General features: G+C 37.9%; 1 protein-coding gene across 5 annotated transcripts in view; it reads right to left on the bottom strand.

Annotated features, from left to right (window-relative positions):
* Window positions 1-14,390: 14,390 nt before the first annotated feature.
* The window catches only part of LOC149183510 (uncharacterized), a 145,946-nt gene continuing 133,327 nt past the window's right edge, over window positions 14,391-27,009 (bottom strand). For 3 of the 5 annotated variants that reach the window (XM_089418753.1, XM_089418751.1, XM_089418750.1), the window contains one exon: window positions 14,391-14,863. In XM_089418753.1, the coding sequence (XP_089274879.1) occupies window positions 14,797-14,863 (67 nt within the window). In that variant the 3' untranslated portion in view covers window positions 14,391-14,796. The remainder of the gene's footprint in view (window positions 14,864-27,009) is intronic. The other 2 variants (XR_016257708.1, XM_089418752.1) reach the window with 2 other exon arrangements.

Here is a 27,009-nt window from a genome sequence, read left to right as displayed (position 1 = left end):
CTTGTTTGATGCTGAGTTTTTGCTAAAAATTTAAGGTTCGTTTTTTCCCATGAAGAGGAGCAGGTACAACCTGAATTAAGGTTGTTTTCAACCACAGAGAACACCCATGTTATGTTGTTGATATAAGATAGTTTAAGGGTAGATCCAAGCCTAAGTCAAGGGTAGTTTGAAAACCATATCTTTGTGGATGAATCAAGATTCAAAAGGAAAATTTAATGTTGTTTCCAAGGTTAATTTTTCAGTGGTATATTCTTGATAACTGAGATCAAAATTTTGAAGCCAAGGATCAGATTGTTAAGGGACTGAGTTATGCTTCAAGGTCTGATTAGTCCATTGTACTAAAGAAATACTTGAAGTCTATTCATTCCACAAATTGAAGGGAAAATATGAACCAAACAATGGTATAGAAGGAACGCCTTTTGACACCATACTTGTTTGACGAAAATTTGAGGTACGAAGTCGAGCTTCTGTTCATTTCTCATCTTGTACTTGAATTGTTTAACTTAATTGTTGAGGCAAGATTTTGGATAGAAGTTTAGTAGGCAGACTTACAGCGATATTGAAGAACTAGTCCTTTGATAGCTTGACAGTTGCCAAAGTCTTTGTCTCCATGACTGCCTATTAGTGCCATTGGAGATTCTAGTTGTAATATGTACAACTGATTGCTTTTGATCTCGATCGACACTTTCTTTTTCCAGCTTGGATGTTTGACGTATACCTTTTCCTTGATGAAATAGACGTCATAGCCCTTGCCTTGTAGTTGTGACACAGAAAGTAAGTTCATCTCCAATCCTAGCACATGCAGCACATTTGTGGCACGGAACCGCTCTCCCGATTCTGTCTGAAAGCTATGGTACCCTTTCCTACTAGAGTACACTTTGCCTTGTTCCCATGGTGATCTGAAAGTTCATCTTCTCTTTTCGATATTCTGAGAAACACTCCCTGATTCCCGTCATATGCCACGAGGCTTCACTGTCTATATACCATACTTCTGATGATGCAGCACTAGTCATGCACGCCACTTCTTCTTCCAACCTGGAAGCCAACATAGAGAAATCGAAATCTCTCTCTTGTGCAATCTTCTGAAAATCTATGTGAGTCCCCTGAGGTGGATGCCTCTGCATCATGGTCTCGACCCATAACTGATTTTCCCTTTCTGTCTCTGATTACTTGCTCTGATACCATGTGAAAATTCTATCACTGCAGCAACTGATTTACTTTTCCTACTTATTTCATCATAAGTTATTCATGAAATTACTTCAACAAACATTAAAATAAATACTACTACAGATATCACATCGTAATACAGAAACAAAACATGCACACATTGACAGTTATTTTGGACTAATGTCCCCAAAAAAACCCAAAGTGGGAAAACCGGTGCAGCAAGGGAGGATTTTATTATTCAACAATTTTTTTGTACAACAAGGTGCCAAACTGGCTTACCCACAAATAGACAAGCTTCCAGCACTTTCCTAAACCCAATGTAGGCCCTACTGACCTCTGCTACAGCCTGAAACCCTCTGTGTCAGCGTAAAACCCTCTGCGTCAGCCTAAAACCCTCTACGTCAGCCTACTGAGGCTCTGTGCAACCTATCTGGGCTTCTGCATCACTCCTGCAGCGTCCACGTGGATGATGCAAGCCCTTCTGGCTCCCTCTGGCTTTGCGCAATCTTTGCTGCCTCTGCGTGGCTTCCTCTGGTTCTGCGTCTGCCTCTTCTGCGCTGACCTCCTGTCTCTCTGTTTCGTACTTGCTACCTCCTGACTGCTATCCAGACCACTGGTTCAATTTCTTAGCAAACCCCGCTCAGAAATTGAACTGACTGGTCTCCCTCAATGTATTCTCCAAATGCACCTCAAGCCTCCTCTTATACTTTTTCTGTTGACATCTCAACGGCCGAGATTAAGTCCCTAATCAACGGCTAAGATTAGATCTGGCTTGATCCATTTCTTTTGGACCATTCTAACACATATTCATATTAATACACATTAATATTTTATTTTCCCTAAATTTAGACTTAGGGACTCCATTAAAAATATTAATTATTTTAATATCTCCTGATCTGTTTAGAATCTGCCCAAACCCTTTCTAGGTATTGGAGATCTCATGTGCCCCAACCTCTCCACCAAATTTTGTGGCTAGAGCACATCCGATGCTACCCTAAATCAACACTCACTTGGTCCGACATCAATCTTTGCCTTCAGTCTGGTTTCTTTGATCTTATAGAGTGACCATAGATCTTGAAATGGAGTAGTCTCTTTCTTCCCATATAAACTTGAAGTGGAGTTAGCCCATTCCTCTGGTAGTGCATTTAGTACCACTATGGTCATCTCTCTATCAAAGATAACTTCTCTTAGTTATTGTAGTTGATCTCGAAGTTTTGATATCCTCATGAAGTATGAGGCTATTCCATCTTCCCTGGATATCTTTAGTTTGTAGAGTTCTTTCCTTAAGGAGATTACTTCTCCTGCGGTGCTTACAGAGAACAACTCTACTTATCTGTCATATATAGCTTTTGCAGTTTCCAATTTTGATACATATGGGATTAGAGAGTCTTTTATAGATTCTATAAGAATCCTTTGGGCTCTCACTTCTCCCTTCATGTATCTAGCATGAGCTTGACTATCTTCTTTTGGAGGTTGGGTTATTGATCCCTTAATGTGATCCATGACCTCATTCTCAATAAGATTAAGGTTAGTCCTTTTCTGCCATGCAAGGAAATTTACAGCCCCAACCAATTTATTGTTTTCCTTGCAAAAAGACATTTTGATGTTATCAGATATAGTCATAGACTTACTTGTCAAATTGTTGCTTGCTTCCTCCTTTATCTCTATGTTGATAGAGGACCTTCTTCTTGAGTGATTGATGAGAGAGAGCTTGATTCACGATCCTTTGATGATGTGATGGTATTTGAAGTGCTTTTAAGGTTTCTACAAGGTAGATCTCGATCTTTTGATGACCTTTGACTTGCTTTGATGTCCATTTTGAAGATCTGTTCTTGTGCATCAACTTGCTTTGAATGCCCCTTCTTATCTTTAGCACCTAAGCTTTGATACCATGTTGAGAAATCTAGGGCATTCAAAGTTAACAATTTCTATGCTTGATAATTGCTTGTGATGCACTTTTACTTCTTATCTTATTAGCCTTTTCTTCGTTAGCTTACTAATGTGTTATTTCATCAAGACAATTACCAAAATGCACAATAAAAGACAAGTGAAACAGTATGTAGGCTTCTCCAACCAAGGCCAAAACCTCTCACCTCTTGAGAGGAAAACCCGATCAAAATTCTTCTTCTAGATCTTCAATTGATAAGTACCAAGACCTTGACACAAGCCCTCGAGTCTAGTATCCTCTCAAGAACCTTGTCACCAACCTTGATGCTCTGCCTCTTCCTTCCTTTGCCTTTCTTCTTGATCTAGAACTGCTCCTTTTCGGCTCCTTCTAGAGAATCTCGGTGTTTATCATTTTTTGTTGCACATTCACAACTTCCCTAGAGAATCTCGATCTCTAGGTCTTCTATAAAGAAACTCGGTCTCTACTTTGATTACCCAGAAGAGTCTTTCCTTTGTTGCACCAAAAGAAACCCTTCTTCATACTGCCTAGAAGATACTTCGTTGCCCCAAAAGAAACTTTGCTACCCTAACTTCACACTGTCGAGAAGATACTTCGTTGCCCCAGAAGGAACTTTGTTGCCCTAACTTCACACTACTCGAAAGATACTTCACTGCCCCAAAAGAAAGTCACTTTCATTGGCCCAGAAGAAACCCTAACTTCGCATTACCCAGAAGAATTATTTCTCTCCCTTCTTCGCACTTCTATTCTCTTCCTTCTTCGTAATACTACCTTTTACCCTTTCTTTGCACTTCTTCAAGTCGAATTGTGTGTCTCCAAATGAGGCCGAGTTGGGCTATTTATACACTTCTTCACTTGACCTTTAGAATGACTTGACAACTGGAGTTAGGCCGACTTGATAGCTGGAGTTAGGCAGACTTTAACTAGCAGCTTCTTCATCATTTGTAGGCCGACTTGAAGAGGTTATGTGACAAGTTCTTGGAGGATACTTTACATAGACAATATTGACCTTTTACAAAGTGTAACATGACTTCATTTACATGACAATGACTCTTACATTTTATGACTAGATGACAAATAAATCCTAAAGACTCTCAATGGGAGTCTTAACTCAAAAACAAAATTCTTGCTCATGAAACCCATGAAGCAAGTCAATATAATAATTTCATTTTTCTTATTTACATCTCATTACATAAAATCCTAATTACATGTCATTATGAAGACCGAACCTAGTTACACTTTTCAACATGTAATTAGCCCACAAATCAAGATATGGAATTGTAATTTAAATTTAATTTGTTTTCCCCCAAAATCAAGTTGGTTCAGTCAAAGTAACAAACCACTTGGGGCACATTAGACCTCTATAAAAAGGTCATTCGACTTCCTCCACTAGACACCAACTCGGATCATAATCAATACATATGTTTTTGTTCACCCATACAAAGGAGAAGGAAAAGAAGGAGACCAAAATTTGTTCAAGCTTATTCTAGTTATTTGACTTATGTTTGCTTCGCGCTTATGGGCAAACTAAGTTTCCAGGTAGACCGAGCTTCTGGGCAAACAGAGTTCTGGGCAGCAAACCAAATCTCTAAGCAGCAACAAGAGGCCGAAATTCGGCCTCTCCTTGGGCAATTTGACCATAGTTGATTGAGACTATTTGTAGGAAGTTTGACCTAGGTTTGGTTACTGGTCGGTGTAACTTTATTTTGGCCGGAAAGTTAATATTGTATCTCTTATTGAATTGGATAATTTCTCTAAGAAAAGGTTGTTGGGATTTTCCTAAGAAGAGGGTTTCCCAGGGTAAATTTTTGTCTCTCTTGTGTTTGGTTGTCTCTTCATGATCCTACTATCATTATTGTTTTATTGTTGAGATTTCCTATGTATAATTGCTTAATGATGAATGTGATATAAGATGAATTGGTTAATGAATCATTGAAAAGTAATTATCAGATTAAGATATCATAAAAAATCAACAATTGTTAGGTGGAGTTAAGAAAGGTGGTAGGTAGTGTCTTAAGTGAGATTACAAATATCTCCTAAAAAAGGAGTTGCAAAGACAAATAGCATATGTTATGTACTTTTCCACAACCCATTGTCATCTTTTAGCAATATTTTCCAGAGCTCTTGTCTGAATTTTCACTCCTATCCTCTTTTAACTCACACAAATTTCGCATTTCGCATGTACTTCACCTTCAAGTTGTAGTAGTTGGTAAGTTTAATTTAATAAAGGGCACAATTAATCAGTAAATCCCCAAATTTTAACCACGCCTAGTTCCAATGTGCCACTTTTATTTGCTAGGCTATTTGTGAATTAAGTTCTGGCTACAAGGGTGAATATAAAATATCTTTTTTGAAGCTATATAGTTAAGTTATGTGCAGCATTTGCACATTAACACTCTATATAGATTTTCTGATTGTGATGTTTATGATTGAATGAGAGTCAATACATTTTTTTTGCTAACTCCGTGTTTTTGTATAAAGCATAAAATTATTCTATATTGCTAGTTGCAAATCCAAGGCTCTATGTAAAATTAATTCTAATTTTACCTTACAATTAGTGACAAACCCCCAAGACCTGCCCTTGCAAAGATTACCTTTTACTGCCTTCACACCCCTTATCAATCTACTAGAGAAAAGAAATGTTTCCCCAAAGACCACCATGCCAGTGGTTATTGGTGCTAGGAAGTCTAAACAACTAACAACATGCTTATTTATAGTCACCAAGTTTTTCCTTCCAATAGAATTATGCATGTCATATTTAAAGAGCTATTGAGATCCTCCCAATCACTGGAAATTAACAAAAATGATCAATTGAATGCATAATCCATTGGCAATCTTAGGAGACATGAAGACAACGATCAAACCTTTATAAGAACATAACATCTCTTAATACAAGACTAGACTAAATAACCAAAAATTACTTATGTATGCATACTCAAGTTAATTTGGCACCAAACCTAGCCCCCCATCATATATAAATGAACTTACTTCATTCCCATTCTTGCTAAAGCAACCTTTTCTAGTTATTTACTTTATTAATTGTAAGTGTGTACATGCTCAATTATACCACTTAGAATGAGGAAAGTTCTTCAATAGAGTATGGATATCAAAACTAACACTTTCAAAAATTTCAAGAAACAAGGGAATAGCACCCATACACATCTAGTGGGTTTTATCTATATATATATGTTGATAAATAATATTAATTTATTATTATAAATGTATTAATGATCATAATGATTTTTTGTATCATTATAAATTATCCATAAATCAATATGTTAAACTCAAGGCCTATACAACATAGGTAGAGGAGAGGAAGATAACATTTCATAGTCATAAAAGCAATTCTAACACTTCACTTGAAACTCTACAATAGCTTCTTCCTCCCATATATGGATGCTTCATCACATAAAATTAGTTTTGTATGGTTAGAAGGCCATGTTACCGATCAAATTAGCATTGTTGCTAATGTCCTGGCAACCTGCTAGATGGCATACACGAGGTAGGGAACCAATGTCACCTCAGCCCAAACTCTTGCTATTTAGGTCCAACCCCCTAACTGACCAAGGGAGGAGCCCCTATATTGGACCCCAGAGAACACAATAAGATCATTGCCTTATATGGAGTCACCAAGAATGGAGGTGTTCAATTGTATGAGTTGTCTAACACTAAAATGTGTCATTGTAGTTGTTGACATAGATTGTCATTGATGTCAATATGGCAATATTCGAGGAACCAAGAGGAGCTACAGGAGGAGCCATATATATATATATATATCTATATATATATATATATATATATCATATATATATGCCAAAACAGAGCTACAGGAGGTGCCATATATATATTCCAAAGAAGAACAGGGCAAACAGACAAGCAAACAGAGCTATTGAAGGAGCCAAGAGGAGCAAACAGAGCCATCAGAGGAGCAAACAGAGCAAAGAGCAGATAGATTCATTGGAGGAAGCAATCAAAGCTATCGGAGTCATTGGAGGAAGCAGACAGAGCTATCGGGAGCTATATAGAGTATATGCATGCATTTACACTATCGAAGGTGAAACTCACATATATATTGCAAATTCACTATCGGAGGCGGAAGACTGAGTTGCATTGGAATACACTATCGGAGCAGGCATATATATATATATATATATCGTTATGTATGTGGGCCTTAAGCCTCGCCACATTAAACACTTGCAAATTACAACATATATATATATATATATATATATATATATATATATAGATACATACATATATATATATATATAGATACATATATACATTATGTAACGGACCCGCTGCACATTATGAAATGTTTTATGATATATCGCATCCGCCAATCGTAATGATACACAAAGGGTTGTCCTCCCGCAAGCGCCAATTGCGATTGCAAGACCGGACCCAATGCAACATTGCAATTTGGCTTAATGTCATATTGCGTCCATTAGCCATCGACCATTGGCGACTGCCGATTGCGATTACAAGGCGGACCCGGAGCAGTTATAGATGCAACTTTAATGTTATATCGCATCCGCAGGAGGATTAGCCATCAACCATCAGCGATGCCATGGGCTCGATGTATAAAGGACCCCAGAAAGCCTTGATTGCCGATTGCGATATATGTAGCGGACCTGATACAGTATAGATGCGGGTGTAATAATTCTTGAAGTCTACCCTTTAACGTTTTCACCTATTTTTTCTCATATTTCCTGTGTATTTGAATATTTGCCTTGCACGGGGTTTGGAGGCAAAAATACATTAAGGAATGCTTCCAATAGTTCAGGAGGCTAAACTAAAGCCGATTGCGATTGCAATTGGGACGTGGCATGTCCGTTAAACAATGTTGTCTCTGTGTATGCTTGTTATCATTGAAAAACGGGGCTCTGTTATAGTTTTTTAACACACAACGCCTGAAAATCCAGGAAGCTGAATGGAAAGCCAGCGCAGAGGAAACTGAAAAGCCAAATCAATGGAGAAGAGGGAAGCCAAAGGACAAGCCAGCACAGAAGAAGCTAAAGCAAGCGTGGAAGAAGCCAAAGAGCCAGTGGAAGGCGAAAACAAACAGACAGAGGCATCAGGAATACATAAAAACAGGAAAAACAAGGAGAGATGGGTTGTTGTTGCGGAAAATCAGCATGAGAGGCAGCAGAAGCAGGAGAACAGGAGTGAAGGAGAAGCTCAGCAGAGCAGAGAACTACAGCGAAACAATTTATACCAAGTTTGGGTTGGAGCCCACGAAATTGGAGCCTCAGAACTAAAAGGACTGGAATCTTTGGGAGTTGGTGCTCATAAGTGCAGAACTATTGCCTTGGAAGAACAAAGTTGGTGCTCTGTAGGTTGGTGCCTCACAAAAGTCCAAGTTGGTGCTTGGCAACTTATTGCAACCAGTTATATATTGTATTTATTTCATAGCACTATTTGTGTTAATAAAAGCATTTATTTCAACTATCCATTTTTGTGTTCCATGTATATATTTTTGGTGATAAAAAGAACAATTAAAAAGAAATATTGATTCACCCCCCCCCCCCCCTCAGTATTTCCAACAATTGGTATTAGAGCGGGCTTCTTCATATTAGCCTAACAGCTTGAAGAAGGATTCATAGCCATGATGAGAAATCACGAAGCATCAGGAAGACCTCCTCTGTTCGATGGCACTAATTTTGGTTTCTGGAAAAAGAGAATGACCTACTACTTAATGTCCCTTGGACCTGAAGTCTGGCATTTCGTTCAAAATGAGTACCAAATTCCTCCCACTCTTCCAATAGATCAAGACGAGAGGAAAGCCTATATTGCAAATGCAAAAGCCTTGAACTCCATCACTAGTGGAATCACTGATTCCGAGTTCACAAAAGTCATGAATTGTAACTCTGCCAAAGAAATGTGGGATAAGCTAGTTGGCTTATACGATGGAGACTCTAAAGTCAAGAAGGCAAAGCTTCAAACTCATATAAGGCAATATGAAAGTCTAAAGATGGAAGATGAAGAAGATATTTCATCATACTTCCTCTGACTAGCTGAAGTAGTCAAATCCCTTAAAGGATTGGACGAAAAGATTGAAGAAAGTACCATTGTTCAAAAGGTATTAAGATCTCTTCCAGACAGATTTGACTCCAAAATAAGTGCCATAGAAGAAGCAAAGGACCTAGATACTCTCAAGATGGATGAACTCCATGGAATCCTCACTGCCTATGAGATGAGTCAAGGTGGCCCAAGCTCCAAAGATGCAGCATTCAAGGCTTCAAAATCAAAGAAGGGGAAAGAAAGGAATGACTGTAGTGATGACTCCGATGTGTAATCCGAATTAGCTCAATTTGTACGAAAGCTGAAAAGAGGATCCAAGCTAAAAGTTAAGTACCCTCTTATCTGTTTCAAATGTTGAAAAATAAGTCATTATGCTGCAAAATGTCCTCATAAACATGATAGTGATGATGAAGGAAATTCTAAAAGAATGGCACACAAAAAGAAAGGGTTCAATAAGAACAACTTCTTCTCTAAGCAAGATGAATCTGATGAGGATGAATTTGTAGTCATCAAAAGGAAATCAAATGAAGAAAGTGACCATGATGAAAGCCAAGAAACATTATTCATGGCATTCACAAATGAAGATGACTCAAGGCTAGAAGGAAATGTAGATGAACTGTTAATAAGTGCCATTGAAGAAAATGAGAAATTACGAAATAAAATCATTTCTCTCAAGGTAGAAAACGAGGAAACAAGAAGAAGAGAAGATCTCTTGGAAACAAAGCTAAAATAAAAAGAAGAGACTTGTGAAGAACGTGAAGCCGAAATAGTATCTCTGAGGAAGGAATTGGAGCAAGTCAAAAAGGGTTGGAAAAGCTCTCAAATACTTGAGACTATCCTAAAAAGTCAAAAACCTCAACATGACAAGTCTAGAATAGGCTTTAAAGGAGAATCATCAAGCACTAAGAACAGTGTGAAAAGCTATGCTGATGCACTTTCCAGCAACCCAAAAGAAGAAAAAGTATGTCATCAAAGGTGCATCCCAGATCGAAAGAATGAAGAGAAAATAATACCAAAGAAGAATGTGGATTCGAATCATGGATACTACAGCAAATACAAACTAGTATTCCATCAAAGGCCCATCTCAAATCCAAAGAATGAAGCGGGAGTAATTCCAAGGAAGGAAATTGACTCAAACTGTGGCTACTACAACAGGTACAAAACTATCTTTCTTGGACATTGTTTTCATTGTAAAAACTTCGGTCATCAAGCCAGACATTGCATGGCTCGCAGAAGTGAAACACCAAAGCTAAAGGATCAAATAATCAAACCATATGCCCCCAAAAGGCAGGGACAAATCAAAACCTTCAATTCGTTTGATCCCTTGACCACATTTGATCTGATTTGCTCATTATGCTACAATAATGGACACTTTGAACAAAACTGCCCACTCAAAGGAAGAAAAGAGAGTAGAAACCCAACATGGATAAATGCGACCTGGCTCCATATGCTCAAAATAATGAAAATCATTGGTTTGTGGATAGTGGGTGCTCCAGACACGTGACAGGGGACAAAAGGAAGTTTGTCTCATTGAGCAAAAAGGAAGGAAATGTGTCCTTTGGAAGTGGATCTGGCAGAATTGCAGGAAAAGGAACTGTTACTCTTATCAATGGAAAAGGAAAAGCTCAAGATGCTTTGCTAGTAGACGGGCTCAAACACAACCTCCTGAGTGTCAGCCAAATCTGTGATCAAGGACATAAGGTTGTCTTCAGCACCAAAGACTGTGAAATAAGGAACTCTTCCTCAGGGGAACTTGTGGCAAAAGGGGTTAGAACAACAGACAACATTTGCATTCTGAACAAAATTCAAGAAAATAAATGCTACCTGAGTCAGACATATGAAAGTTGGTTGTGGCACAAGCAACTTGGACATACAAGCTTTGAAATATGATCAATATCAACAAGATTAGAGCTGTACGAGACATCCCAAGGCTATTCAAACCAAATCAAGGAGTATGTGGCCCATGTCAACATGGAAAGCAAACTAGAACCAGCCACAAGACCAAGGAGCTCTCTACATCAAAGCCCTTGGAGATCATCCATGCTGATTTGTGTGGACCAACTAGAAATCAGGCACTCCAAGGAGAAAGGTACTTTGTTTTATTTGTTCATGACTATACTAGAATGATGTGGATATATTTTATAAAATATAAATCTGAAACTTTTGAGTGTTCTAAGAATCTAAAAGCTCTTGTAGAAAATGAAAAAGACTCAAAAATTAAGTGCCTCAGAATAGACAGAGGGGGAGAATTCACATCAAAAGAGTTTAATGAGTTATGTAGTATTCATGGAATTAAAAGGGAATTCTCTACTGCCAGAACACCCCAGCAAAATGGGGTAGTTGAAAGAAGAAATCAGACAGTTCAAGAAATGGCAAGAACAATGTTATTAGCAGCAGACTTGCAACCAAAATTCTGGAGAGAAGCAGTCAGGACAACTGTCTATACCTTGAATCGAACTCAATTAAGACCAAATTGTGAAAAAACTCCTTATGAATTATGGAAAGGAAGACCTGCTTCAGTAAAGTACTTCAAGATCTTTGGAAGCAAGTGCTTCATAAAAATCAATGATGGCTCACCAGGAAAGTTTGATTCTCGGGTTGATGAAGGGATATTCCTTGGATACTCTACACAGAGCAAAGCCTACAAGTGCTACAATTTTCAACTAAAGTAAATAGTGGAAAGCATTGATGTAAAGATAGATGAAGACCTTCCAAAAAAAGAAATCGAAGAACAAGAAGATGACCCTCTCATTGAAGAAGAAGAACCTAAAGAAGAAGAAATAGATCAGGAAGAAGAAGAAGAGGAAAAAGAACCACCTCATACCCCCTCAAAGATGAAGTTTCTCCAGAAATATCATCCAAAAGAGCAGATTATTGGCGATAGAGATGAAGGGATGCAAACCCGAAGAAGGATGATAATTACACCAAAGAGAAACGTTATTGCTCTTCTATCCATGATAGAACCAGAAACATTTGCACAAGCAAGGACCCTCATTGGGTAAAAGCCATGGAAGAAGAAATGTCCCAAATTGAGAAGAACAAGACATGGGAGCTGGTACCTCATCCAAAGGACAAAAACATAATAGGAACCAAGTGGGTATTCAAAAATAAAATGAATGAAGATGGACAAGTTATCAGAAACAAGGCAAGGCTTGTTTGCAAAGGCTATTCACAAATTGAAGGAATTGACTTTGAAGAGACATTTGCACCAATAGCTCGTATGGAAGCTATCAAGATGTTCTTGGCATTTGCGTGCTCAAAAGGATTCAAAATCTATCAAATGGATGTAAGATCAGCATTTCTGAATGGAGAACTCAAGGAAGAAGTATACATGGAGCAACCAGAAGAGTTTGATCTAACAGAAGGAAAAGACTTAGTCTGTAAGTTGAAAAAGGCATTATATGGGTTGAAACAAGCTCCTAGAGTATGCAAGACTTGATCACTATCTACAACAATAAGGCTTCAAGAAGGGAGTGACAGGAAGTAATCTCTACATAAATATGGATGAAGGTAAGTTACTAGTCACACTTGTCTATGTTGATGATCTGATTTTTTCTAGCAATAATGATGAGATGAGCCATGAATTTTCTCAAAACATGTCAAAAGAGTTCGATATGTCGATGATAGGAGAGTTATCTCACTTCCTTGGACTACAAGTATCTCAAACCAGAGCAGGATTGTTTATCTCTCAAGCCAAATACCTTAAAGACATGCTTAAAAGATATGGAATGGAAGATTGTGCACCCATGAGCACACCTATGACCACAAATTGCAAATTGAGCAAAAATGATGACTCCCCTCCAGTAGATTCAACTCATTACAGGTCAATAATTGGAGCCCTTCTATACTTAACAGCTACAAGACCCAACATAATGCAGGCAGTAGGAATAGTGAGAAAATTTCAATCTGCTCCTAAACAATCCCATTTGTTAGCTGTAAAAAGAATTCTTAGATATCTAAAAGGAACTCCTGATTTCGGTCTTTGGTACCCTAAGAGCTCAACACTGACTGTAACTGCATACACCAATGTTGATTGGGCTGGAAGTGTAGATGATCGGAAAAGTACTAGTGGAAATGCATTCTTCCTAGGAGACTGTTTAGTATCCTGGCTCAGCAAAAAACAGACATCCATATCATTATCCACAACTGAAGCCGAGTATATAGCTGCAGCAGACTGTTGTACTCAAATACTATGGATGAAGGAAGCTCTAAAAGATGTCAATATAGGTACAGATCAACCAATTACCATCTATTGTGATAACACAAGTGCTATCAGTCTCAGCAAAAATCCAGTGATGCACTCAAACACCAAACATATACCAATCAAGTATCATTTCCTTTGTGAACAAGTAGTTGAACAAAACATCATTTTGGAATATATCAATACTAAGAAGCAGATAGCTGATATCTTCACAAAACCTCTTCCTCGAGAAGCATTTGAACATCTTCGTCAAAAGATGGGGGTTATCTCTTTAGCATCACTCAAGTTCATTCATAAAGATGTTGCAGGACAGGGGGAGCAGTTCTACAAGGGGAGCAGTTCGACAGGGGGAGTCCGCATGCATTCCTTTGCCATTGATGTCAAAGGGGGAGAGTAGACGAATATTGCCATCAATAACAAAGGGGAAGATTGTTGACATAGATTGTCATTGATGTCAATATGGCAATATTCGAGGAACCCAGAGGAGCTACAGGAGGAGCCATATATATATATGCCAAAACAGAGCTACAAGAGGTGTCATATATATATGCTAAAGAAGAACAGGGCAAACAGAGCAAAGAGCAGACAGAGCCATTGGAAGAAGCAATCAAAGCTATCGGAGTCATCGGAGGAAGCAGACAGAACTATCGGGAGCTATATAGAGTATATGCATGCATTTACACTATCGGAGGCAAAACTCACATATATATTGCAAATTCACTATCGGAGGCGGAAGACTGAATTGCATTAGAATACACTATCGGAGTGGGCATATATATATATATATATATATATATATATATCGTTATGTACGCGGGCCTTAAGCCTCGCCACGTTAAACACTTGCAAATTACAACATATATATATATATATATATATATATATATATATATATATATATATATTTTATGTAACGGACCCACTGCACATTATGAAACGTTTTATGATATATCATTTTATGTATGTTTGCTGGCCATCAAACCTTTGCTTCTTGCTGCCCGACAACTCCCTTGAAGGTCATTCGTTACAGAAACGTGAACAAAGTTGCAATGATTCCCCCTAACAACAAAAAAGTCATTTTACTGCTTAAACTTTGGAACTACAAATGGTACCACCAAAGTACACATGTTTTTGCTGCAAATACGCACTTAATTGAGTATCTTCCTTGATAGAAATGTCAAGCAGCTGATGATCATTCGAATCAACTTAATAATATATCTGCCTGGTAATCTCAAATTAGCTGTACTCTTTTATTCACCGTATCAGTGATCCCATTCTTTTTGAATGTGGCTCCAACTTTATTTAACTGCACAAATTCATAAATAAATACAACTAATCTGACTAACAGAAGCAGATGTGACTATAAAACTAATCACATAATCATCATAGAATATACGGTTCTCATACAGTCTCAAGCTTGGACTTTGATTGCATCATTTCAACACCTAATTTGCATTTGATCAACCTTGTAAAAAGCAAAAGACCATTTATTGAACGTTTATGTAGTCCTGATTTGATTTGCCGGGCTAGCATCACAAACATTCCCACGACAAAGTGGGCATACCCTGCACATGATTCAAACTTCATTAGTACTATTTAATGACCCACTAGGAATTTAGGAGAGACAAAAGTAATGTTTATTTAGAAGTCTTGTCTACTGCTTACTGCTTGAACCCTTGATTATAGCACACAGCCAAAGGTTAAAGATAACAAAAATCCTAAGAAAATTAGACAGGAAATGCATTTACAAATGAAGTAATAGAGAATGGGTTAAAAAACTTTCGATCACTATGGGGAACAATCATTTAACTGACATTCCATGGAAGAAACAACATACTTCCTAAGGTAGCAAATTATGTTGATCGAGATTCAGGACAACCAATTCAACTTGCCGGTTACAAACCAAACATTCTCATGATCATAAAGCAGGTTAAATCTTTCGGGTATCAATCATCAAGTAGCATGGGTTAACCCAGTACCATCAAATTAAATGGCAATATATTGCACTTCAGAAAACAACAGTTTCTTGAAACATATTGGTTGAAACAACTAATCCACTGCAAGGACGTAAAAGTTACATTTGATGTTAGTTTTTGTTCATTTTTGTTAACAATGGTATGTTCTATGCTTGTATCAATTACTTCAATGTCCTTTAGATAGCCCAATGACAATTTTCAATTTAATTTCAATAGCATTAGCAATCACATTAACTATTCACAATGACAGTAATTGTACATAGAACATAAACAATAAATGCAGAAGACAAGCCAAGACAAGAGAACACCAATATTTGGCGAATGCCGGGGAAAAACCCCAAGATGAGGAAAACCCTTTGATCAATTCTTCTTATTATAAATATCAAATGTTCAGCAGAGAGTACAAATAAGTCAATATTGACTTGCCAATAGATGATCAAAACCACTGTCCAAAACAGCCCAGTCAATCTGTGATTTTCCTACTTTCAGATCGCAACAGTCAACAGCGCTAACCAAGAAGTCAACACTAGTCAACACAGCAGCAAACAGTCCACAATGTAGCTCGGTCAAACCCAGTCAAACTCGGTCTTCTTTGCTGGTCAAAGTCAGCCCAAAATAGTCAACAAAACAGCAGTCAAACTTGGTCAGCCTGAAGTCAACCCTATGGTCAACACAGGTCAAACAACCCAGAAAAACTCGGTATTTGTGCCAATGAATGCGGACTGCCCAAACAGAAAGTTTCCTACAAAAATCGCATTCAAACTCAGTCAAACAACCTTTGGTCAAACCTTGCATCAATTCTGAAATTCGGCCTCCTGAAATTCGTCCTCTTTCAGCCACACGTGTGAGAGAAGAAGAGCAGCTCCTGCAATTTGTATGGAGCGAATAACTCAGAAGTTAACAGAAATTGTATAAGTATTTATTAATTATTGAATGAATGATGATTTACAATTCTGAGAGGCCCTGGCTTAAATACAGCCTTGGGTGTCTTGGTAAATGGGCATGATCTTTGATCATGTCCTTTGCCTAATGACTTACTAATTACAAATTTGTTAAAATTTATATAACATTGCCTTCCTCTTGAAAAGATCCTTTGTTCTCAAAGCATACGTAACAACGGGTGTTGTTGACGGAACGCTTTTGTCTCCCAAGAAGCTTCTTCTTCTGGTAAGTCCTTCCACTTGATCAGGTATTCTTTGATTACTCGTGATCGCAACCTTTTTTCTCTGATGGAAATAATACCTTTTGGTTCTAGAATGACCCTTCCTTCGTCATCTAAGGTCAGAAGTGTTGTTTGTGTTCGTTGATGTTTGCCAAGTGCTCTTTTAAGGCGGGATACATGAAAAACGTTGTGAACACGACTTCTATTAGGAAGGCCTAAACTGTAAGCTACTTGGTTGATCTTCTTGTTGATCTGGTACGATCCATAAAACTTTGGTGCCAATTTGTTTTTTCCCTTTTGTTTTAAGGACAACTACTTGCAAGGCTGAAGTTTAACAAATACCCATTCTCCCACTTCAAATTCTCTCTCTATTCTGTTTCGGTCAGCTTGCTGCTTCATACAATTTCTTGCATTATTTCGATTTTCTTTTAGGGTTTGGACAACTTTTTGTGTTTATTCTAACTAGCCTTTAACAGCTGGAAGATGCATCTCAATCATAGCAAAGTCCTTCCATTTCGGAGGTTCATAACCGTACAAAGCTTGAAATGGATTCATTTTCGCTGACATGTGGTAAGTAGAACTGTACCACCATTCAAAGAGATGTAACCACTAAGCCCACTTATTTTGTTTGTCTGTGGCATAACAACGTAGGTAGGTTTCTAAACATTTATTGACAACCTCTGTTTAGCCATCTATTTGAGGATGGTAGGCTGAACTCATGTTGAGGTAGGTTCCTATATGTTTGAAAAAATCCTTCCAAAAATTACCCTTGAGTTTGGCATCTCTATCACTTACAATGACCTTAGGAAATCCATGCAATTTGTAAACATTTTTGCAAAATCTCTCAGCGATTTGTTTTGTTGAGTCTGATTTAATCATTCTAATAAAGTGAGCATCATACTTGGTGAGTCTGTCGACTACTACGAGAATTTTATCCTTACCATTAGAAACAAGTAAACCTTCGATAAAGTCCACTGGTATTTCCTCCCATTTCTGATTTGGGATATTTAAAGGATGAAGTAGTTCAAGTGTCATAATATTTGCATTTTTCCTTCTCTGGCATTTATCGCATTCTGCTACATAATTTTGAATATCACTATTCATTCCTTTCCAAAAGAATGATTAGTGTGCATTATAGTAGGTTTTAAAGAAATCTACATGTCCGGCTAACGGTGAATCATGCGACTCTTTGAGAATCTTGGCTTTAAATTTGGAGTTTGAACTCAGATAAATTCTTCCCTTGTACAATAGAATATCGTTTTTCCATTCAAATTTTGAATTTTGAGGAAGGTTATTAATTATAGCACTTGTTTCGAGATCTTTAGCATATTCACTTCGAATCTCATTAAGCCAACCGAGAACAACTGAAACTGCAAGTAATGATGGTTCTTCGTCTTTCCTAGACAGAGCATCAACTACTACATTATCTTTCCCTTTCTTATGTGATATATCCATGTTGACAGACATCGATTTTTTCAATCCATTTTTGTTGTTCTGTAGATAGCGATTTCTGCTAGACGGGATGCTGAAGACTATTATGATCTGTTTTTATTAAGAACTTACTTCCCAAGAGATATTGTCTCCATTTGGCAAATGTGTGCATAATAGCAAGCATTTCGTTATTGTATGTAGACTTGAGAGGTTCTTGCTTATTGAGCTTCCTGCTCTCAAACGTGATTGGGTGTCCATCCTGCATTAGTATTTGCTCCCAAGCCAAAACCTGAAGCATCACACTCAATTACAAATGGTTTTGAGAAGTCTAGAGTTGCCAATACAGGGGCATTAGACATAACTTCCTTCAAGTCTTCAAAACACTTTTTTGCTTCATCATTCCATCGAAATGAGTTCTTCTTTAGAAGGTTCGTTAGGGGTGCGGCTATGTTACCTGATCTGCCAGTCCAAAGGGCTAGATCCGTGGATCCCCGATTCGGAGACGGATCCGGATCCGGATACGAGGAGATACGCCCCCAACATTGTTCGATGTGTTAAGTTGTCAGACGTCAGCGCAAAATTCTGAAGCAGACGTCAGCGCAAACATCAGAATGAAAAAATATGCGGACCAGTTAATGGATAACCCGATAATATGTGTCAATAAATTAATTATTCAACTGGCGTCAGCGAAACTGGATAATTCAACGTCAACTAAAATGAAAAAAAATCAAAAAAGGGAATAATAAACCATTATTGGATTAAGAAATGAATTATTAACGGGTGTCAGTGAAACTAGAAAATTGAGCGTCAACCAAAATGAAAAAAATCAAAAGTGCGAATAATAAATTATTCTAGTTTGCCGCTAGTTACTTTTTCCTTATTATAAGCTTTAATGCATATATGGTAAGCCACCAAACGTTTATTTAGATATTTTAATTAAATTTTAAATTTTTTTAAAGCGTAGAAAAGTAACTTTTATAAATTAAGTTTCATAACCATTTAATATAAATATAATAACTATGAATTAAAGTTTAAATATTTATAAACTATGTATTAATTTTAATATTATTAAATTAATAATTTTTTAAAAAATATTATATAAAAATATATATATATATATTTAAAATTTAAATATTTTTATATAATTAAATTATATTTATAAATGATACATTAATTTTGTTTAAATTAATAATTTTTTTTAAATATTATATATATATATATATATATAATTTAAATATTTTTATATAATTAAATTATATTTATAAATGATACATTATTTTTATATAATTAAATTATATTTATAAATGATACATTAATTTTGATATTATTCTTGTAATAATTATTTTGATTATTTTGATAAGTACTAAAAATTATATATTTAAAAAATGTGTTTCTATTTTTAGTTTTTATATAAATTTAAATTTAATAATTATAAAATATTTTATATTTGTTTATATCTGCCGTTTCCTTGTCGTGTCCGGATCCTGGCTTTTCAAAAAGTTGGCGTATCCGTATGCGAATCCGTATCCGTATCCGTATCCGTATCCGGATCCAAATCCTGGTAACTTAGGGGTGCGGTTATATGGGCATAGTTTTTAATAAATCTTCTATAATACCCAGTCAATCCTAAGAATCCTCTTAGCTTGGAGATATTAACTGGTTTGGGTCATTCCCTTATAGCTTTGATCTTATTAGGATCTACTTTTACTCCTTCCTTGGATATTATATGTCCGGGATATTCTACTTCTTCCTTCCCAAAAGTGTATTTGGACTTCTTAGCATAGAACTAATGTTTTTCTGATACAGTAAGAACTTGTTCCAAATGTTGTAAGTGCTCCTTCCATGTTTTACTATACATTAGAATGTCATCAAAAAATACTAACACAAACTTCCTTATATATGGATAGAATAGCTCGTTCATAGTAGCTTGGAATGTTGTCGGTGCATTGGTTAAACCAAAAGGCATTACTTTAAACTCGTAATGACCTTCATGTGTTCGGAACGCAGTTTTTGCTACGTCTTCCAACCTTATTCTGATTTGGTAATACCCTAACCTTAAGTCCAATTTTGAAAAGTATTTAGTGCCATGTAGTTCATCCAACATTTCATCGATAAAAGGAATTGGGAACTTGTTTTTAATTGTTATTTTGTTTAGTCCTCGATAATCGACGCATAATCTGAATGATCCATCTTTCTTTCGAACTAATACAACTAGAGCAACATATGGACTTTTACTTTTTGTGATGATGCCACACTTTAAAAGATCTTGGACTAATCTCTCAATTTCAGTTTTTTGATGATGTGGATATCGATATGGTTTGATGTTGATGGGATTTGATCCTGCTTTGACTTCTATTGTATGCTCAATTTCTCTTTTAGGAGGCATCTTCATTGGAAGGTCTTGGAAGACTTTTTCGTGCTTTTGAATTAGCTCTTGGACTTCTGGTGCTTCTTCGTTGACCAGATTTGAAGTTAACATTTCTAATTGATGACATTGTACTACATAAGCTGGTGCTCCCTTCTGAATCATTTTCATCATTTAGGATGACAATACAACTTGATTCTCATGTGGCTAGAATCCATATAACTTGTATTTCTTCCCTTCCCATTTAAATCTTATAAATTGCTTTTGATGGTTCGCAGAATAAGTGCCTAGGGTTTGTAACCATTGGATATTGTTGTAGCAGCTACAACCACCCTCCAAAATTTTTCCTTAGCCTATTTTGGAGCCTCCCTACCAACCTTTCACAGCACTTTGTCTTGTTTCGTTAAGTACTCAAGCTTCATGTGCTTTCCTAGCACAAAGGCAGCCTGTCGATCACATTTGGTCCATTCCCCTCACAGGCTGCTTAACTGAACTTGGTCCAGCTGCAAGCTTAGTAGCTTCCCCTTGAAAATTGCGTATTTCTGGAGGGCAACCAGCCTTCCCTCCAGAAATTGCGCAATCCTCTCTGACAGCCTGCTGGGCTCCAGGATTGCGCAATCCTGCCAACCAACCCTCCCAGCAGGATTTGCACAAATTTTTCCAGCAGTAGACTGTTCAGCCCAAGATTTGCGCAAATCTAGGCAGCAGTCAGCTTCTTTGCCCAGAAATTGCGCAAACCTCTTGGGCAATCAGCCCAGCTCCCAGCTAGGAATGCACATTTTTCCCAAGCAATTGAGCAACTGCATGCATGAACAGTCTAGTTGACCAGTTCCACCCGAGACCGAGGAAACTTGACTTGCATGCATGCATGACTTGATCTTCCTGGAATAGCAAGAGACAACATGCAAAAGGCATCCCATGATTCAGGGAGCTATTTTTAGTAGCCGAGGGTTACATGCAAAGTTGTTTTAGAAGTTTCCCTCCAAGTGTTGCTTTTTCCTAGATTTGTGGCATGTGCATCATGAGACCAAACTTATTTATTCGACGCATCAGAGCTCATTCATTCACATCGATCTTGGAGCTCTGACATCCCACAGCACATCTGGACTCTTCAACACATCTGGCTCAGCTATTCACGGGTAAGTGGCCTCAACTTGTCTTTTTCAGCATTTCTGTCGCTTTTTGTGTATTCGCTTGTATGAGTGTTGTTTGCTTGATTTCTTTGAACGTCTATTGTCGTTTACATGTATTCTAGCTTGTCCTAGCTCTGTTTCAGTTTTCGTTGCTATCTCACTGTTGTTGCATGCATGAAACTGTTTTGCACGGACGTTCACCCAACCGGCGAACTACCTCACCCACATGCATGTTGATCTGTCTGTTGAATCTTTCATTCATGTTTTGCATGCACTGTCAATCACTTCTGCTATCACTTAGTGTCACCATGCATTTCATTGTCTTACTTGCTTTCAATTGCCTGTCGGCGAGTCAGGCCAACCTTGGCCCGGGCTCTACCTTCACCAAGGCTGCATTGCACAATCTGGGGAAGGAAGGCTCACCTTCCTCTCCAGATTTGCGCATTCTTGACCAACACTGGCCTCCAGGACTGTTTTGCACATTTATGGAGGACAGTGGCTGCTTGGCCCAAGAAATTGCGCAAATCTGTCCCTGGGCCAGCAGTCCTTCCTAGCTGGAATTGCGCATTGCGCAATCCCAGCAGCCAGCTGCCTGACTGGATTGCGCATTTCGCAGATCCAACAGCCAGTCCTGCCTCCCAAACAACCCAGACTGCCTTTTGCGCAGTTCTGGCAGCCAGTCACTCAGCCTCCCAGTAAAATTTGCACAATCTTGCTCATCAGTTCCCCAGGTATGTGTTGTGTCCTTCCCCGGATTTGCTTTGTTTTCACTGACATATTTCTTGCCATGCATGTTACTTGTTTCCATATCTTTCAGGTGTTCATCTGTCTCAATGGCTTCTAAGAGAACAATATCTCAGGACACTGATGGTATTGCAGCTAGAACAGTAGTTGAGCAAGTGTCCTCTAGTCTGCTGATCTACGAAGATACGAAGTTGTATCTAGACAAGGACATCAAATTGAAATGGCAAGAGGTTAATGAAGCATTCGCAGGCACTTTTGGAGAAGACCTCGAAGACCGTCAGGTGTACGTAAACATTCACAAGTCCGGCTTGTACCGATTACATGCAGATACCCCATGTTCCCATGTGCGGACATGATTCATTGGATCGTCTCTCACACTAACCCCAAGACGATGACCTTGAGCAGTGTCAGTGGGACGAAGCTTGCAACCTTCTGGGCATGAGATTACAACGAGATGTATCAGATGTCCGATCCCATGATTGTCATGACCCCTCCATTCAGCTTGCCCAACAGGAAAGCTCACTCCAAAGACATTCTGAAGGATTGGGTAAAGGAGCCAACTCGCTTCAGGATGACACCCAACCAGATCTACAAGACAAAGATATTGAGGAAGGCGTACCAATACTTGGTCATATTCACATGTTGACTAAGTGGCCAAGCAAGCACTGAAACCTTTCCTCAGAGTTGGGTGATCACATTGGACCAACTGGCTAGAGAAGGAAGACCATGCAACTGGTCCGACATACTGGCTCACCAGCTGAAGGAACAAGTCATGAAGGCTCGACAGTCACCCAAGGGTATGCATGCAGAGATTTATATGTCCGCTTACATTCTAGATGTAGTCTGTGCCCGACATGAGTTCCCGAGCTTGGAGTGGGCATGGTCACTGGCAGAGACTGTTGTGAACATGTATTTCAAGTTATTGTCTGAATGCAGCTTCAGAGGAGTGATCATACGGTTGTCCAACCATTTTGTCACCCCAATGTACAAGTTGATATTCGAACAGGATCCACCTTGCATGTCAAAGGAAGCGATGAAGGCATTGCTAGGCATTGCAGATTGGTATGCCTCACCGTCCGACACGTTCATCCGAGTGTTCAGTGCGGAGAAGTCTCTGCATGTTCTACCAAAGTTCGCCTTGGACGTGCTTGTCATGCAGGAAGTAGCATACCACATCTCGGCAGGATTGACAGCTAGACTGCAACGGAAGAAGAAGGCACCTTGGCCCGCTCTTCCATTGCGGATTGGGTTATATGAGATCCGAAGTATCAAGCAAGCGGATGTCGAAGCAGAGCAGATGAGGAAGTATCCTTTCGACCTCTGAAGCTTCAACCCGTATGACCCACATTGCATTGTGAAGGATCACTGCGCGAGAGTTCAGTTCAACTGGATCCATGGGGCATGTCATTGGGCCGAGGAGGACTCATGGAGGTACTGCTACAATTCCTCCAGACCCAATGAACAGGTCGGCTTCACCGTAGAGTGGTTAGCAAAGAAGCATGAAGCAACATCACGGAGAGCACCAATAGTAGCAACAGTAGCAACAGCAGCAGAGGCAGCAGAGCCAAGCATACCTGTGCGCGACAAGCCACCTTCTTTACTACACAAGGTCACACACTCTTTACCTTTGTACCAGTTGAAAGAATTTTTCAAAAAAGTCTTTTCCCTATGATGCCTATCAACCAAGCTTATGCTTGGAAACTAATTCAGTGAAAATGCAAACTATGCTAAGATGCCTAAATGTAATGCAAGTAAGCTTTCCCAAAGAGATTTGAATGCTTCAAAATAATGGAAATGAGATAATGGTCAAAGTAAACTGCAAATGTAACTTCAATTGGAAAAAGGAAATTAGCTTGTAAGTGAATTAAAGTGATGCAAGTGTGTTTTCTTTGCAAAAGAGGAATTGCTTCAAGTAAATGGAAATGCTCACAATGATATAACTTGAAAATTTTCTCTCAAAGTCGTACAAGACATGTCAAGACAAGCTTCATAAATGAATGGAATTGTAAATTGCTCCAGGTAAATGCCACAAACCATAAACTTATAGCAATTGAACATGAGATGAAGCTAAAAAGGTGTGTGCTTTGAAAATAAATAAGCAAAACCACAAATGAGCCTATAGTGAGGCAAATTGTAAAGAAAGCAAATGTTAGACAACTAAATTAAACTTGCTACATAAATTGAGATACTTGTATGTAAGAAATGAGTTTCTCTAAAGAAAAATGTCAACTTGTACTCTAAAGCAAAAAAAGAAAAGGGAAAGCATCAAATGAAACTTGTAGCAAAATTTAACTTAGATATTGAAATGTGATGGTGAGGTTGTGTTAATTTTAGAGTATGCAAAATGAGCTAAAAGGGAAAGTTAGAAAATTTGAGATGCCAAAATTAATCCAAAAACACAAAATCATCCTTCTAAACGAGGAGAAAGGATGCCTTGGGTAAACCCAAGCTCCCACAAAAAAAAAAAGATCTTTTATTAATTTGTTACAATGGAGTTAAAGCCTCTTAGAGGGCTGCCCACAAGATGAAAGGAATTTGTACAAGATTGAGAGCTGGAAATAGTTATAATATCTTTCCAAACAATAGCAACATCAAAGGTCCAAGAAGTCTTTCTAAAAATCAGAAAATTACAATCTCCCCAAGGACGCACGGCTTATCCTTCTTTGCAACTCCTTCTAGTGTCCACGGTCTCCTTAGAATGGACCTTGAATGCTTGAGAGGTCCTACAAGAAAACTAGTTAGAGTGTCAACGATCTTTCCTCAAGGCACTTGTTGTCAAAACTCCAACTATAGGCTGCAAAATCAAGACACAATTAGTGTAGAGAAAACATCTAAAATGAACAAGTATGATACAAAATAGTGTACAAAACCAAATCAAGTGATGGGAGTGAACCCAATCACTTGTCTAGTTTGGAAAATGCTCTTAAATAGCTAAATAAATCAATGAAAGCACAATTTTTTAAAGAGATTTAAATTTAGAAATATTTTGCTTGTGTACAAGCTATTATGTCCAAGAAAACCCTTACAAAAAACCACTTTATAAGATAAAACTATGGAAACTCAAAGAACCAATGAGAGCTCCTTAGAGAATGTGTCAAGAGTGCGTTGGTCTCTCTGAAGACTTCCCCTCACGCTTCATATTTGATCCCAATAAGATTTTTCCTCTACCACACTTCAATCAAACATTAGTCCCATATAGATCTAGCATATAAGCAATGATAAGAAAACTCTTGAAATTTATTGAAAAATAACTAGAGATTTCTACACCTGGAGCATACTTTTAAATCAATTTCCAATGCAAATTAATTTTACATTAACAAATCTACAAGAGCATATTAAAATATCATAGATCAAAGCATGAGCAAAGGAAATTATACCAATAGTGAGTCAATCATCATACTCCAATGGAACATCAACTCATGAATGAACTCCAGAGTCTTTTATTGCAATCGAAAACAAATGTACATAAGAGCAAAGCTTCCCAAAGCACAAGAGTTCATAACAATGATTCCATAGTGAGAGCTCATAACTCTATTATATAGAAGCTTGGGAGCCAATCCCAAGGCAAATGGTGACAATCCCAAGACAAATGAGTGACAATCTCAATGTTCCTTCATGCAAATTCGAATTTCCCAAGTGGCAACTTGATTTCTCCCTTAGAGGCCCATGCAATCCTTGATGAAGAAGCTCGAATTAGATGAGAGGACATGTGGGAGAGTGAAGTGGAGTGGTAGGAGACCACTCTCCACCTCACTCAAGTAAACTCTAATCCAATCTCAAGTCAACTCATGATATCTCCTTGAAGCTCGAGTTCCTCAAATCATGGATCTTGTCATTGGAACTCGTCTTCTCCACAAAAAATGTGATTTGTTTGATTTGTCGCTTATGTGGAGTCCACGTCACTTGGTAACTCAACTTTGACCTTTATATGAATTTCCACCGCATTTCCACATCATTTGAGCATGTGTGGATATTTATTTTTCTCCATTTATTTAATTGTTGGGCTAATATATTGCCACATTTTCCACAAAATTTAAGAAAAGTGGGTTTTGAAGGTCTAAAACTTATTTTTTACTCCTCAAAGTGTGTCATAGTAGAAATTTGAGGGTGAGAGGTATAATTTTGAGCACACATACCCCATAAAACTTCTCTAGAAATCACTTATTACATTTTACATTCAGATTTTATTCAAATTTCCATCCTGCGGGAAATTTTAAAAATGACCCCTAGACCTAATCAAATTCCACAAAATTTTATGAGTGATCTAGTATGGTAATATACAATGAATCTAGACACTAGGACTCACCCAAAGCCTTACCATCAAGCCACACTCTGACTTTGGGGTTATGCTTGGAGAAAAAAACTCAATTAATTATTAAGTCCCTGTAAGCACTTAATAATTAACAAAGTGAAAAAAACCTCCCAGAGTAAACTCACTTGATGATCATACGAGCATCACTTTACATCATCCCCGTAGGGCTTGTGGAATCTGGGTACAACAAAAAAAGATGAGAAAAAGAAATAGAGTTGAAAAATTCTAATGATATAGTGAACTTTGATGGTACATGAAGCCACTGATACATCCTTGGGCATGGAGTCCTCAAAAAAAAGTTGGCTACACTTCAGTGGTCCACGGGTTCATAATCAACAAAAGTTACATCTCTAGTATGCTTCTTACTAGGGTTTTGTCACAAATCTTAGACTTCATCTTCGAGACACAAAGCCTTAGAATCAACCATTCAAACAAATAACAATCCAATCATAGTGCTTTATATCAACAATATGCTTTTACATGTGAGACTTCTACTACGGTTAGTTGCAAACCCCGGGTTTTATCATAAATACTATATCGAAAATTACAAACAACATCATCATCTCCTAGAATATCAATCTCTACTAG

The sequence above is a fragment of the Pinus tabuliformis genome, chromosome 3_2 (assembly GCF_031772625.1).
Source record: "Pinus tabuliformis cultivar Carrire ecotype Pingquan chromosome 3_2, CPIR1, whole genome shotgun sequence".
Classification (NCBI taxonomy): Eukaryota; Viridiplantae; Streptophyta; class Pinopsida; order Pinales; family Pinaceae; genus Pinus; species Pinus tabuliformis.
This window is presented reverse-complemented; position numbering and strand designations above follow the sequence as displayed.